Source organism: Aedes albopictus, chromosome 3, assembly GCF_035046485.1.
Source record: "Aedes albopictus strain Foshan chromosome 3, AalbF5, whole genome shotgun sequence".
Classification (NCBI taxonomy): Eukaryota; Metazoa; Arthropoda; class Insecta; order Diptera; family Culicidae; genus Aedes; species Aedes albopictus.
Window position 1 is genome coordinate 436,701,884 of NC_085138.1, and position 15,851 is coordinate 436,717,734.

General features: G+C 42.2%; 3 protein-coding genes across 3 annotated transcripts; 2 read left to right on the plus strand and 1 right to left on the minus strand.

Annotated features, from left to right (window-relative positions):
* Positions 1–1,362: 1,362 nt before the first annotated feature.
* Positions 1,363–3,933, minus strand: LOC109426027 (tRNA (uracil-5-)-methyltransferase homolog A). Its single transcript, XM_019701459.3, has 4 exons — positions 3,581–3,933; positions 2,196–3,510; positions 1,756–2,129; positions 1,363–1,689 (listed from the first exon to the last, which is right to left on the minus strand). Exons 1-4 carry the CDS (start codon positions 3,815–3,817, stop codon positions 1,666–1,668), a joined length of 1,950 nt encoding a protein of 649 aa, XP_019557004.3. The 5' UTR covers positions 3,818–3,933; the 3' UTR covers positions 1,363–1,665.
* Positions 3,934–4,818: 885 nt separating this feature from the next.
* Positions 4,819–7,379, plus strand: LOC134292103 (uncharacterized). The gene is made up of 2 exons (XM_062860860.1): positions 4,819–5,083; positions 6,530–7,379. The coding sequence occupies exon 2, from the start codon at positions 6,540–6,542 to the stop codon at positions 7,377–7,379; it is 840 nt and encodes a 279-aa protein (XP_062716844.1). The 5' UTR covers positions 4,819–5,083; positions 6,530–6,539.
* A 7,447-nt stretch (positions 7,380–14,826) lies between these two features.
* On the plus strand, positions 14,827–15,613 carry LOC134289875 (protein disulfide-isomerase-like; the record flags this gene model as incomplete). Its single annotated transcript, XM_062856560.1, is given in 1 exon segment — positions 14,827–15,613. A coding segment is annotated over 1 exon segment (160 nt), but the record flags the coding sequence as incomplete, so codon positions are not given.
* Between the last annotated feature and the right edge of the window lie 238 nt (positions 15,614–15,851).

The following is a 15,851-nucleotide window of genomic DNA, read 5'->3' on the forward strand; positions in this document are numbered from 1 at the left end:
AATCCTGAAAATACGATGTAAATAACATATAAAATAATTATTTACTAGCTTTAAAACAAATCGATCATGAAAATTTCCAAATTCTAGAATTTAGTTTGAAAAATCTAAAAAATAGTCATTATTAAACTAAACGGAATGAAGTTTAGCTAAAACTTTTCCCGATTTAGTCATTTTATGCATGAACCCAGTCGAACCGTCATTTTGCATGAAAAATATGCATTAATGACTTCTTTTATTTCTGAGTGATAGATACCATCGGTGTGAACATGGGTCCCTTCCCTATTAAGGGCCCGGAAATAGGAATAGGGACCCAGATAGGGACGTCCGTGGCGATGCTCTAAAACAGTAAAACCTGTAAAAGATTAAATTTTGACAAAACTGGATGAACTGAAAACCATTGAATCATCGATCCTGTGGTAAATCAAAGCTAATATGTTTTTATAAATGTAGATATATTTTATGTGGCTCCATGGAAAAATAATCCAGTGAGCGGTGAATGGATGCATGAGCGGTAAATAGGAGCCAAGAAATAGCACATTTTAATTTTCATTTTTCGGGTTATATTTTTTTATAATAACAACATAATTATTGAGTTGTTTACGTGAATTTATGTGCAATATTTGCTAACGTCGATTTTTAATGTCATAAACTTTAGGAAAATGCCGTTAAATGAGCGGTGAATACCTCACGGTACCTATTTTCATTCAAATCTGGATACATTGCTTACGGGGTTACATATCTACATATCTATCGGGATTAAAAATATAGCATAATGATACCAGTCGTCTCTTTCGTATTTCAACCAAAAAATCATGGAATATTCAATATATATACAGAAATAACACAAAGAGAGGATAAATGATAAATCGGCAGTACCTATCAGTTAGGCCCCAATGAAAAACTAATGTTAGAATGTCTGCAAAGTAGGGCTGGATCCATAGGCGATACGGGACAACTGAGGATGATTGTTGGATGGCCAGTTGAAGGAGCTCGAAAAGCGTGTTGAGAAGTGGGATAGTCGGAATGTAGTACCAGGGCGAGAGTTCACGAATAATCCGCTTCGGGTTATTTGAAATGCAGGAACATGTTTCAGATTTTCAACCAAAAAATCCTCCAGCGATGGATGTGGTGAAGCATCTTGTTCACCGTACCGCACCGTACCGAAAGTAGACCGCGTGGTCCACGTCTATTTTTGTCATTTTGTCTGTACGATAGATTTTAAGGTCAATGAAAGTGTTTTGTTTTTCGTAGCTGTCATTTTTTTGTGCTTACGAGCTTTAAAACAAACATTTTTCAATGCCAAACTTTGCTAAAGGTTAAGAATGTGATTGTGATATTTACCTACGTCTTTCAGATACCGACTTGTTTTTCCAATATAATAATTTTACTGATAGTTCAAAATATAGTACTTGAAAGCTGTTCTTTCTAAATTACGATTAGCACTGTTGACTTCACAGCTGCAATTCCAAAACTAAAAATACCTAGTTCTGACCAACGACATAGGTTGAACTTGCTCGAAGATGTTGCAACCCGCTCTTACTCTTTTGTTAACGAATGGGTAAGAGCAGGAAACAGCAACTTTGAGCAAGTCCCACCAATGTTGTTGAACAGGACTAATCACTTTTTTCATACGACATACATACCGTTCTAGGTTATACGGAGGAACTAATCTTGACCATTTGTTTTATCCTGAAAAAGTCAAAACAAAAAATATATGATTAAAGTAATTTTTCTTGTGCTGCTGTCTTAACAAACCTCTACTTCCTCGCTAACTGTTTTCATCTCTGTATCTTCCTTCGCCTCACCTTCAACAATCTCACTATCGGAAACCTTCATTTCCTCGTCAGCAGGTTTTGCCTCATCTCCTTCCTTTTCTTCGACTTCAGTCATTTCCGCTTCTTCCTTCTCCGGTTCCCGCTCGAACAGCAGCACCAGCTCGACGTGTGGCGTATGTGGAAACAAGTCCACTGGAAGGGCTTTCTTGAGCACAAATGGTGTACCCCGCATCGCCTTGGAGCAGGGCCTCATCAGGTCAACCCAATTCTTCACGGCACTGTTGGGCGAGCAGGATACGTAGATCAATCGGTTTAGGCCGCGAGCGTTGCGCAACTGGGTGATCGAACGGACGTCTGAAAAAAAAAATATGGAATTGTTTAACTTTAACAAGAAGAAATTCGTGGATCCACTAAACTTACGCAATCCGGCTCTCGGAGGATCCACAATCGCCACCAAATTCTCCCCCGCTTGGATGTTGGCATTCCGAATGAGGGACGTTATGAGATCATCAGCATTTCCGGCGTAGAACTTGCAATTATCGATCTTGTTCAACTCGGCATTATATTTGGCGTCTTCGATGGCCTGTGGATTGAGTTCAACGCCCAGCACTTGCTTGCAATGCTTGGCAAAGCACAACCCAATAGTGCCCGTTCCACAACAGATATCCAAAACGCTCGTTTGCTGACTGGTTTCGGCCAGATCGATCGCACACTGATAGAGCACCTCGGCGCTGGGTGTGTTGATCTGGAAGAATGCCAGCGGACTGATGCGGAATTTCAAACCGTGGATAACGTCCACGATGTGTGTCTCTCCGTGCAAATGCTCAACCGGATTTACGGTCTGTCCGGACTCACGTTTTCCAATCTTTTCCAGATAGATTGAACTGATTCCAATTTGCTTGCCCTGGTCAGAAGTGAAATGGTCCACAATGGAAGCTTTGAACGCGGTAAGTTCTTCCTCGGTCATCGTTTGAGGGTGAATTCCAATTACCACCATGACGTCTCCGGTGCTACTGGAAGTGCGCACGGTTAACTGTCGGAAGTGCCCCTGATATGTTTCCGGGCTGTAGACATCCAACGTCGACTTGCGAACGAATTCTTCATAGAATTTGACCGTTGCCTTCATCTTGTCGGAAACGTTCTTCAAATTCTGAGGGGACTCCACATCCAGAAAGCCATTCGAGTAGCTTCCTACACGGAACCCCACGCGAATTTCTCCCTGATCGTCCTTCCCAATTGAAAATTCGCACTTGTTACGGTACCCATCAACCTGAGGCGACTTCCGGATCCGCTCCAGCTTACATGGTAATCCATCGTGCAGCTTCCTTTCCTCCTCGACGTGCCCTCTAAGGGCCGGACAAGTTTTCCACACTTCCTTGCCGAGCTTGTTCAACACGTTTCGCATTTCCGATTGCTTCTGAACCAGCTGATCTTCGTAGCTCAGGTAAGCCAAAGCCGTAACAGATTCTTCGAGAGTTTTTCGCTTTTTAACGGTAACCTTTCCATCCGCTCCGGAGGCCTGATTTCTTCGCTTGACCAGAGGATCTGGAGCTGGCTTCGCTTCAAAGGCCTGCAGCTTTTTATTCTTCCAGGTGTACCCGTTAAGAGTTGTTATAGCCGCTTGACGGCCCTTCTCGTCGCGGAAGCACACGAACAAAAACGGACAGCCCGGCCGTATGATTTTGATCTTGTTTGTGGAGAGTGATAGCTCCGAATTTAGGAACTTTTTCAATTCCTATCAAATATAAAACAATAACCGTTATAGTATACTAGTTAAGATGATCGGACAGGAGCATTCTACTTACGGCAATCCCATAATATTTCGGCATGTTTCGAATCTCAATCTTGAACCGTTCCGACGTAAACCCTGTTGTCTCCAAGTATGCATACTCGTCTTCCTTGGTGGTGGACTTCGCCTCTGTTGCGTCTACTACTACTTTTTCGTCTGTTGTTGGTTCTGCTACGATTTCGTCCGACTTTGTATTCACTTCTTCGGGTTTTGTATCCGCAGCAGAATCACTAACGACGGGTTCAACTTCCATATTTTCGGGAGAAATTGCACAATAAAATCAGTGAAATTTTGCGTAAACGTTCAAGACCGGCGGGAACAGCGAAGCAAATGAGAGGACTATGACGCCCTGCACGTGTAGTTTGTAAACAAAATGTTATTTTGACAGCCGAGAGGGAATACAATGGAAAATGAAATTCGACCCGGTCCTGAAACTTAATTACCGCTTACCCCGGATGGTTTGAACTATAGACACCTTGATTGTATGTTACTTTCATAACAAAATGCGCTGCCAACTTCCAGTCGGCATTTCTGAATCATCGCAATGAAAGCACCACATCTGCTGCTGTTTGTGTTAGTGAGATCGGAGAAACGTCAGACTCCCGCCTGCTGATTGGCTGCAACGACTCTGGCGACGGTTTAATCTGCGACGGATTCAAATCGTCACGTTCGATGAGGGGGAAAACCCAACGCATTTATCTTTGGAAAACCGTCAATAACGACTGCTGTCGAATTACCGGGGTAAAGTTTTAATTCGACAAACTGCTCATCCTACACCACCTTGCTCATTGAAATTTGGCAACTCTATTTATGTTTTGATTTCCAGATTTGTTATGGAATATGGAACATAATTTCAACAGATACAGTAGACGTTCGCTCGGTGCAAACGGTTTAACTGCAATGCTTTTTAACTGCAAGTCCGCTAAGTGCAACAATTTTGCAGTTATCGCACCGCTATCCGTCAAAATCAAATGTCAACAGCGATGCGATGTTTTTCAGATGCACTTTTGTTGCAGTGCGATGTTTTCTGTATGCACATTGGGTGCATTTTGCAACGACTGACAGTTCTTTGACGTCTGTCAGTTGTTGCAGTTATCGAATTTCATTCGCTAAGTAAAACATAAACATGTTGCAGTTATCGAACGTCTACTGTATTGTGGTGGTTCAAATGAAAAACTCGATCTTTCTGCGATTGTTGCCTTCCTCAATTCATTCCGGTTGGTCTTCAAGCGCTTTGGGCGTCGAATAGTGTGATAGATGTCGTTATATGAAAAGCATTCCTTTATACCAACAGGGATAAACCCCCTGTTAAGAACGTCTATGTTACCAACACAAATGCACACAGCGCGTGTACCTCGATCATCAGCGCGATGACTGATCAGTCCTACCGTGACGTCGTGGCTTGGTAGATCACCTACGTTATCACAGAGCGTGGCGACGAGGAAAAACACGGAAAAACTGGTGAAAAACGGCGGAAAATAAATCGGAGTGTGGTGAAATTGCGTGCGAACAACCGAAGGTGCGTTGGTGTTACCGAAAAATATGAATTAAGAAAATAAAACGGTATGGGCATAATGGGGAAATGAAATCAGAGAAAAAGTGAGAAAAAGGACGCCATGTTAGAGAGCAGCAGTTGTGGCATCGGTTGAACAGTGAAAATAATGCAAGCTGATACTGGTTATGCTTTTGAGTGCGGGAATACTGATGCCGGTTATTATTTTGCGTGGAAGAGAAGTGAAGTTTTTGCGGGATTGGAAATAAAATTAAGAATGAAAAATTTGGTGACGCGCAAGGGTAAAAAAAAAATGTGGGTGCCATTTTGTTTTCAGCAAAATTTATCGGGAATTAAAGTATAAGTGAGAGAGGAAAAAAGGAAAGAGCGATGTATTAGTGACAACGGCTTGATGATATAAGAGAAGCGAAAGCTGTTTGGAAGAGCGGGGTGTGTGAAAATCAAATGATATTGCTGCGGATAGTGTGGCAGGGGGAATACCAATACGGAAAGAAAAATTCCCGTTGGCGTAAAAGTGTATTAGTGTCGCAAGGGTAAAATGTTTGAATGTGAAGATTATGGCAGCTGCATATATGAATATTGGTATCTTGTATGAAGTGGGGTTATGATCGTTGTGAAACAGTGATCCGAATAAACGGATGAAAATCTACAGATACACGATACATGAAGACGAAGAAGAACCGATTGAATTACGGTTGTATGGTTAAAATGATGAATGGTTTCAGTGTTGCCGATTCAATTACGGCCAAAAATTAAAAAAAAATGTTTGAGCTGCCGATTCAAATTACAACCAGATGGAGAAAAATGTTGCCAATTAAATTATGGCAGTTGATTGAAAATGCTGATTCATTGGAGATTGCCGATTTAATTACGACGTGTGTTAAAAACAGTGCATGCAAGATGATACAGGTCGGACTCGATTATCCGGGGGTTCAATTAACCGGGGGCCCGATTATCCGGGGCTCGATTATCCGGGAAAAATGGCTCGATTATCCGGGGAAAAGTTTGTTTTTGCTTTGTTTACAAATTTTTAGATTACAATATATCAACAAATGTGATAAACATCAAATACAACACCTGTAAGTAGGATTTAGCCTATTTAAAAATGATTTTTAATTTTTCACATTTTTCAGCTAAAATTTCATTTTCAAAAAACATGGTTGTAATAATACTAGACGTTGAGTTTAGGCACTATAAAGTTATGTATGTTAGCTTCTATGTTTAACGAACAGTTTTTGATTGAAGAACATCAAAAATAAAAGAAAAGAAGCATGGCTCGATTATCCGGGTGATTCGATTATCCGGGGTGAAATAATTTTGGAGTCACCCGGATAATCGAGTCCGACCTGTATCTAGAGAAGAAATTTATATAAAAAAAAATCGTTGAAAAAAAAAGAAATGTGTTTTTTCATTTGTTTCATTTCATGTGGGAAAAAAATGGTCTACAAACAGCAGTACTACAATGATGATAGATCCGGAGAATGTCAGCGTTACCGATGGTATTATACATCAAAATGTGCAGTTTTTCAGTCCGGCATCGTATAACCTGCCGCATTTTAAATACAAACACCTGCCGGCATCGGAGGTTAGAAATGCGTGGAATCAATGGATCAGATGGTTCGAAAGTGTTATGGATGCAGCAAATGTACTGGATGGAGCAAGCCGAAAAGTCCAGCTTTTGGCCATGGGTGGACTAGAGCTGCAGTCCGCTTATTTTGGATTACCCGGGGCTGAAGATGAGCCAACAGACGTCGATGTTGATCCCTACAAAGCAGTTAAGGTAAAGCTTCAACAACACTTTTCACCCAAGCACCATGATAGCTTTGAGCGCTTTCTGTTTTGGTCCATGGGTCCAGAAGAGAGTGAGTCCATTGAGAAGTTTGCTTCGAGAGTGCAACAGAAGGCAGAGAAAATTTCTTTCGGTAAAACCGAAATGGAAAGTCGACACATAGCCATAATTGATAAAATCATACAATACACCGCTGACGATCTGCGGCAAAAATTGTTGGAGAAGGAGAACCTCACTTTGGACGATACAATCAAGGTTGTGAACGCGTATCAAACCGTCAGATATCAATCGGCGAGAATGGCTCCCAAGAGAGTAGAACACGCTGTTAATCATTTGAGCACTAGCCATTCCGGAGTAGGACGAAATCCCAGATGTCAACGTTGCGGTTTCAACCAACATCGTCAAGGGGAGCGGTGTCCAGCGGTGAACAAGACCTGCCTTCGCTGTGGGCGAGTAGGACATTTTCGCACAGTTTGTCATTCCACCCTTGCATCTGATGCGGTAAGTACATGAATAATAATGTTTAGACATTTGGCTGTTATATTTCTAATATTGAAAATGCAGGGTTCCCATGAGCGTAAACGGAAGCCAGATTTTCCGAAACATGGGCATTCCTCATCAACCTAAACGCTCAAAACGTGTCTACAATGTAACGGAAGATGTTGAGGTTGAAAATTTACCTGTGTACAATGTGGGAGACGATGATGATGAGCTTATAAAATGCAATGTGGGGGGAGTGGGAATCTTTATGCTAATCGATTCCGGCTCCAAATATAATCTGATTGACGACACAACTTGGGAGCTAATGAAGATGAGGGATGTCAAGATAACCAACGAGAGGAACGATACCAACAAGCGTTTCTTAGCTTATGGAAGGATTCCGTTGAAGGTCTTGATGGCGTTTGACGCAGAACTTCAAATTGACGATGACAACAGCTTGAAAACAACAACATCTTTCTACGTGATCGAAAAAGGGCAGCAACCGTTGTTAGGAAAAGTTACTGCTCAAAAGCTGGGCGTATTGCGGATTGGTCTTCCCACTAAGACGGCATCAGTTCATCTTGTTGATCGACCGGATAAAGCTTTTCCAAAAATGAAAGGTATCAAGTTGAGCATTCCAGTAGACCAAAACGTCCCTCCGGTTATCCAACCTCTGCGCCGTTGTCCTATTCCTCTGTTGGAAAAAGTCAAGTCTAAGATAGACGAGCTATTGGAAATGGACATAATTGAAAAGGTAACTAAACCTGCTTCTTGGGTTTCGCCACTCGTCCCAATCCTAAAAGAAAACGGAGATTTGCGACTATGCATAGACATGCGGCGAGCCAACCAGGCTATACAGAGATTGAACCATCCGTTGCCAGTGTTCGACGACCTGATTGCTAAATTTCGGCACGCGAAATTTTTCACACTACTGGATATAAAACAAGCCTTCCATCAGGTCGAGATCACAGAAAGCAGTCGTGACATCACAACTTTCATCACCAATTGGGGGCTCTATCGGTACAAAAGACTATTATTCGGCGTCAACTGCGCACCAGAACTCTTCCAAAACCTGATGGAGAGCATTCTAGCCGAGTGTCCAAATATTGTCGTGTTCATAGATGACATACTCATTTTTGGCAACACCGAAGCTGAACACGATGCTGCTGTGAGAAAGGCCTTGACTGTGCTCAACCGGTACGGCATCATGCTGAACGATCATAAATGCAAATTCAAACAGCGAGAAGTCGATTTTCTGGGTCACCGACTATCGGAAAAAGGAATATCAGCTAGCGCAGACAAAGTGAAATCGATTGTGGCTTGCAGAGCACCAGGAACCAGGGAAGAACTGCGAAGTTTTCTAGGGCTCATCACCTACATTTCAAGGTATGCTTTCTTTGTAATTTATGTTATATCTTATGTTGCAATATAGAACCTTAAATTTGATTTTGAATTGGTTATTATATAAATATGGTGTTTAGGTTCATTCCTGATTTGGCGACTGTAAATGATTCCTTAAGGCAACTACTGAAGCAAGACTCTCCGTTCGTTTGGCGAAATGAGCATCAGCAATCATTTGACAGGATCAAAAAGCTTGTGGGATCCGCTACCAGTTTAGGTTTTTATGATCCACAAGACCGAACACTGGTTGTCACGGACGCTTCTGGAGTAGGACTGGGAGCAGTATTAATACAATTCAAAGGCAACCTCCCTCGAATCATTAGCTACGCATCAAAAAGCCTCACAGATACGGAGAAGAAGTACCCTCCTATTGAAAAAGAGGCTCTTGGGATTGTCTGGGCTGTTGAGCGATTTAGAATTTACTTGCTTGGCATAACTTTTGAGCTTGAGACCGATCACCGCCCATTAGAAACTTTGTTCTCGACTACTTCCAAACCTACTGCTAGAATTGAACGCTGGCTGTTGAGAATACAAGCGTTTCGGTTCAAAGTCGTTTATCGCAAGGGATCAACCAATCTAGCCGACTGTTTATCTAGACTTGCTGCTCATGTGGAAGATCATGAGTGGCATGATGACACAGAAGTTTTCATAAGGCGAATCGCTGTTGAAGCATTGGCATCTCTGTCTACCACTGCAAACGGTGAGGAGTTCGATGCAGGAACGGAACACATGATCAGATCAGTACAGGAATGTGCAGCAATTGACATAGCCGAAGTCATTGCTGCTACGGCATCAGATCCAGAGCTCCAGAAGCTCGTCGATTGTATTGATCTTGGTATCAACAGCAACAAATGGCATCAAGAAGAAATGAAAGACTACGCACCGTTTCGCTTTGAACTCTCTAACGTCAACAGCCTGGTGATGCGGGGTACTAAGCTTGTTATTCCTAAATGTCTTCGCTCTCGAATGTGTCAACTGGCCCACGAAGGACATCCGGGTCAATCAATGATGAAACGCCGGCTTCGCGAGCGATGTTGGTGGCCAAAAATTGACAAAGAAGCGGTAACAACATGTGAAGCCTGTGAAGGATGCCAATTAGTCCAAATGGCAAACCCTCCTGAACCGATGACGCGCCGCATTCTTCCCGAAAAACCTTGGATCGACTTAGCAATGGATTTCTTAGGACCCATGCCTACGGGAGAGTATGTATTGGTGATCGTCGACTACTACAGCCGTTTTATGGAAATCGACGTTATGCAGCGAATTACTGCGCAAGAGACCATAAAACGACTCAAACGAATTTTTCGCACATGGGGTCCACCGAGAACAATTACCCTTGACAACGCTAAACAGTTCGTGTCAACAGAATTCGAAGACTATTGCAAGACTATCGGTATACACCTCAACCATACATCGCCATACTGGCCACAGGCGAATGGGGAGGTCGAGAGACAAAACAGATCACTGCTCAAAAGAATGAAGATCGCTCATGCCCTTTACGACGACTGGAAAGCCGAACTCGATAAGTTCTTGGATCTCTACAATAATACACCCCACACGATAACAGGAAAAGCTCCCAGCGAATTACTTCAAGGAAGGAAACTGCGTTCAAAGCTTCCTACCTTTGAAGATATTGAGACTACACCCCCCAGCTCTGATTTTCGAGACCAGGATTTCGAAAAAAAGATGCAACAAAAGGAGAGAGAAGATACTCGACGTAAAGCAAAGCCAAGTGACATAACTGCCGGTGATATAGTCTTGATGAAGAATCTACTTCCGTCGAACAAATTGTCAACCAATTTCCTGAAGGAAAAGTTCACCGTGATGCACAGAAATGGATCTAATGTTACCGTGCAATCCCATGACACAGGAAGAAATTATGATCGAAACGTGTCCCATTTGAAGAAGCTGGTGCAACCTTTCGATGTCATCGATAGCTCAGCGGAAACACCAGAGTATGGACCCAATCCTTCGAGCTCTACGACAGACGTAACACCGGGTCCTGCGGATTCTTCAACGGCTCCAATTCGTCGTTCAGAACGAACGATCAAACCAAGACAGCGATTTAGCCCTACAAGATAAGTATAAACATCTCTTATGTTTAACTAACAAAAGTAGTATAAAGTTGTTTAGCTTAAATAAAAAAAAATGGTTAAAAGACGGGATGTGATAGATGTCGTTATATGAAAAGCATTCCTTTATACCAACAGGGATAAACCCCCTGTTAAGAACGTCTATGTTACCAACACAAATGCACACAGCGCGTGTACCTCGATCATCAGCGCGATGACTGATCAGTCCTACCGTGACGTCGTGGCTTGGTAGATCACCTACGTTATCACAAATAGCACACCATAGAACCGTAGAACTTCCGGAATTAGCGGCCGAGTTAGTGGCTGCAAGAGGAACTGCTGCGGGTACGAGTATAAGCGCAATATCAAACTGTTTTACATTTTACAGTGTACATCGCTATGACATTTGAATACTTTTTGATTCGACATTTGGTCGGCGTTAGGTCAGAGTGGACTACTTGGTGGACTACGTGATTTTTTGGGTAGGTAAAGGTAAGCGAAGGAACTCGATAACTCTGAACTTTTCGACGTTTCTTTGATGCAGATGGATCATAACATGAAACAACAACGGTTTTTCAGAAAATAATGCGCTTGATTTGATATTTCAAGTGCATGCAGGACATTTCCCTAAAACCATCGAAAAACAGATGGTCCGGTCTGACTGAACGCCGACCATTTGTCGAATAATCGGGGTACGAATTAAGTGTCGCATTAAAACGTGTCCAACCAGCAAGGTAAGACTGTATCGAGATCGCGTCATAAACAACTTCAATTTTGGACGTGTAAAAACGTTCTTTTCTCGGTTCTTTTCATGGTTGGACAATTTCCAGGTCATTCCGAGAGTTCTGCATAAACAGAACATGGTTTTTCTCCTTTTTCTGCTCATGTGTTATCTGTCAATATGACATATGAGATCGAGTATGAGATCGATGGTTTTTCTCCTTATTCTGCTCATGTGTTATCTGTCAATATGACATATGAGATCGATCAAAAACTTTCTTCGTGAAATGAACGCAGAAAAAAGTATCCCTTACTTACCGGTCAGGCTAAGGCCGGGGTGGCCTTTGCTGTACATAGTAGCCGCCTCCATCCCACTCGGTCCATGGCTGTTTGTCTCCAGTTCCGCACTCTGCGTAGGGTCCGCAGATCGTCCTCCACTTGGTCGACCCACCTAGCTCGCTGCGCTCCACGTCTTCCCGAATAAAAAATACAGTAGAAAAACCGAACGTTATATTGTAACAGTACTATTTAGAACCATATTTTTACAATAGACACCACTGTAAAAATAAAAATACAAAAACAATAAGATGTAATGTTGGATACCATACCGCGAATTGTAAATAAGATTTTTACAATATATTATACAGGTTGTTAAGTATCGTAACAATATAAAAAAAAATTTTTCTCCATATATATTTTTTTGCAAAACCATACATTTTATTGTTAATGAATTGTTCAAAATACTGATACGTGGGTTTAAATATACCGTACATTGTATGGTACATGAATTGTTTCAAACAATAAAATGTACCGTAAATAAATTGTATTTAATTGTAATTTCACTACTGGTTATACATTTAATCAAATGGTTTTGGAATGGTTCTCTTTTGTTATGTTGAATTGTTTTACATTACATAAACCATATATTGTTATATTATCTTGCCATTTTCCTCCTGTTAATGGCATCTTAGGCTTATTAGATTTATTAGAATGCGCTTTGGGAATTCCCAGAGCGTTTTGGATAACCCTTCATATATAGGATCGCCCACGTCTGAGTAGTCTCTGATTGCATTAACAGTTGAAGCTTAGGCTCCCATTCCCCACCAGCCAGATAACCGGGTTTCGCAAACTAAGCATTATTTGTGGCAACACTTTGAGCGGCATGATGGAACTATGCCGAGCGCGCTAAGTGTTATTAGACCACTAATGTAGTTGCATGAAGTGGGTGACGAGGTACATAAGTATCATTACAGCGTGCTTAACCGTTATTGCAATATTGAGGCACCAGTTTGACTAAAGTTTGAAATACATAACAACTCATGAGATAACTGTCAAGTTCGATTCAAATATAAGTTAGGTTAAAAAGCGAACTCGCAGATGAACCTATATTAAAAGTCATTTCAGTGTTCAGTCCAGTCCATATGTTAAAGATGGCTCTACGTCAAAGATAAAGTTTGTCAACCGCATTTCAGGCCAAACATGTCTAAAGGTCCAATCTGCAAAAGAGAGGCTCTCTTTGGTTTCTCTCTCTTTCGTTAATATCTCAGCTGTTTATTTGAATATTGATTGTCTCCTTGCATAGAACGATGGTCAAAACAATCGTCTTTTGATTTGTACTGCAAAAGTAGTTGAAAAGTGTATCATTACATTGCAATAATTGAAAGAGAAAGTGAACAAAGAGAGCCTCTCAAATGCAGATAGGACCTATTGAAATGTTTGGCCTGATTTGATTCGATTGTGGTCGAAGGCAAGTTCACAAGAGAGAAGAGGAGAAAACTCCCCTAAATGCAAATACAGAAAGAATAGTGTTGAAGTGTTGAACTCATCTACTGATTTACGGTAATCTGACCTGCATCTTTCCGGGTTGGCCTACATTGCATTAGTATTTCTCTCATCGCACTCTACACACCTAGCCCGCCCTCGAGCCCGCCATATCTCTTGGACCCCTGCTTGGACCTGCAGTTCTTAGGACATCTGGTTTACCACTGATTTAAACATGTTATTGGCATTAACCCTTTGGAGCCGGAGGGGTCATATATGACCCCGGCGATGAAACCGAGCATAACAAACGTGTTCGACACCAGCGAGGTTGCGTCAACAGCGGCGAAAAAAATCAATTCCAAAAGGTTAAATTGATGTTTCAACTTATTCACTTTTTTTTCTTTCCTTTCCTTTGCATCAAAAAAGTCACAAACATCAACAAAACAAAGCACGGAAAAAATCTTAAACTGAATAAATCTGGTGTTCGATTTGAATAGGTCGAATCTGCATAGGAATCACAGCAAACATACGATCTATTCAAATCGAACACCAGAAATAATTAAAAATTCACGGAAAAATAATGTTTCGGAAAAGTGAATGGTTCAAACGTAAGAAAAACAGTTTAATATATTGTTACATAAAAATCCAATGTAAATGTATAGTATAGCGAACCATTTCATTACAATACACTTTATTGTAGCTGGTACACTGTATGGTGCAGGAATGGTTTTCACCATACACCCTATGGTTAGTTTTTATCCGGGTTCTTCTACCGGTCGGATGACTCCCGAGAACCATTTTAGTCGGGTTGCTATCCGACATCCTGATGACGTGACCCGCCCACCGTAGCCTCCCGATTTTCTCGGTATGGACGATAGTTGGTTCTCCCAGCAGCTGATGCAGCTCGTGGTTCATTCGCCTTCTCCAAGTCCCGTCTTCCATCTGCACTCCGCCGTAGATGGTACGCAACACCTTCCGTTCGAAAACTCCAAGGGCGCGTTGGTCCTCTGCACGTAGGGTCCATGTTTCGTGCCCATAGAGGACGACCGGTCTAATCAACGTTTTGTAGATGGTAAACTTCGTGTTACGGCGAACTTTATTCGATCGTAGAGTTCTGCGGAGTCCAAAGTAGGCACAATTTCCTGCCACAATGCGCCTCTGAATTTCTCTGCTGGTGTCGTTGTCATCGGTCACCAGTGAGCCCAAGTACACGAATTCTTCAACCGCCTCGATTTCATCACCGTCGATATGAATTCGGGGTGGCGGGCGTGGTGATTCCTCCCTGGAGCCCTTTGCCGGAAAAAGTTTCCCGCATCACCTTAATAAATAAAACAACAAAAATCTTTTTTAATTTCAGTAGCGGAGGATTTCATAGGAACGTCTTGGAAAATGAAATTTTGAATTCAAATTTGAAGTGTCTGAACTTTTACAGTATGTGCTACGTCGATGATTTGTAATTTTTAATTTCAAAATCGAGACTCCAATATTGTTTATCACTTAAAGTTTCTCTGAAGTTTGCATTTTGAATAGTTTATTTCGTAAATGGCGTTGTTAAACCAACATTTTTAAGTAATTAACATTTTGTCAGCAAAAAGCATCACTGTACGCCGATAAAGTGACTGCGGCTATCCTGTGACGTTTCGCTCCGTGTCTTCGGCCAATCACGACAGCACACGAGCTTGACTGCTGCCACGTTCAAAGATTTTCCCGTCGCCGTCATCAACCGCGGAGTCGAGGAGCCGAGCCCATCATCATCATCGATTCAGTAGTGATCTGAGCGTTAATGTGAGTAGTTGTGTTTCTTTCTCTCAGTGGCGTGGTGCATTTTGGTTGATTTTTTCGGTCTGGAAGAAAATTGGAACTTGGAGAATTTGGTGTTCTTTCCTTATTTCTCTGGTGGTGAACCGGATGTGAGGCGTTTGCCGGGCAGTGTGGGGAGAGAATATAAAAGCCAAGATCCTACTTCCGGCCGATTGCAGTCGACGGAAAAACGCGCACCGGTGACGACCTACGCGAGGAGCACTGAATCAGAAAATTTTCTTCTTTCTCTTCCTCCGGTAACTCCTACACACTCCGATCGGGAACATTGCATACAGCAGTCAGTCAGGACAAAGCAACGGGTAGGCTAAGGGAACATACACACGGATTACAATATGCGAGTTCTACGGTCGTTAGGTTTGGTGCTGTTCGTGGCCGGATTGGCTCTGGTAGCCTCCGATGCCGAAGTGAAAGAGGAGGACGGCGTGCTGGTGCTGACCAAGGATAACTTCCAGTCGGTGGTCGAAGGAAACGAATTCGTCCTGGTGGAGTTCTGTGAGTAGACATCTATCTATATCTAGCTATCTGTTTCATTCTGTGTGTTGACCATATCGATTCGCGCTTCTCCATCTTGGAAATTGTGCGGCTGGAAATCTGTTCCTGCTTTTTTGCTGCTGAGTGCCTACTTAGAACTCTAGAAATTATGGGTACCATGTGTGCTCTCGGCTTAGCCTACTAGATCATAGTGAAATATCTATTATTCATTGTCCTACTATGAGTAGGTCCCTGGCCT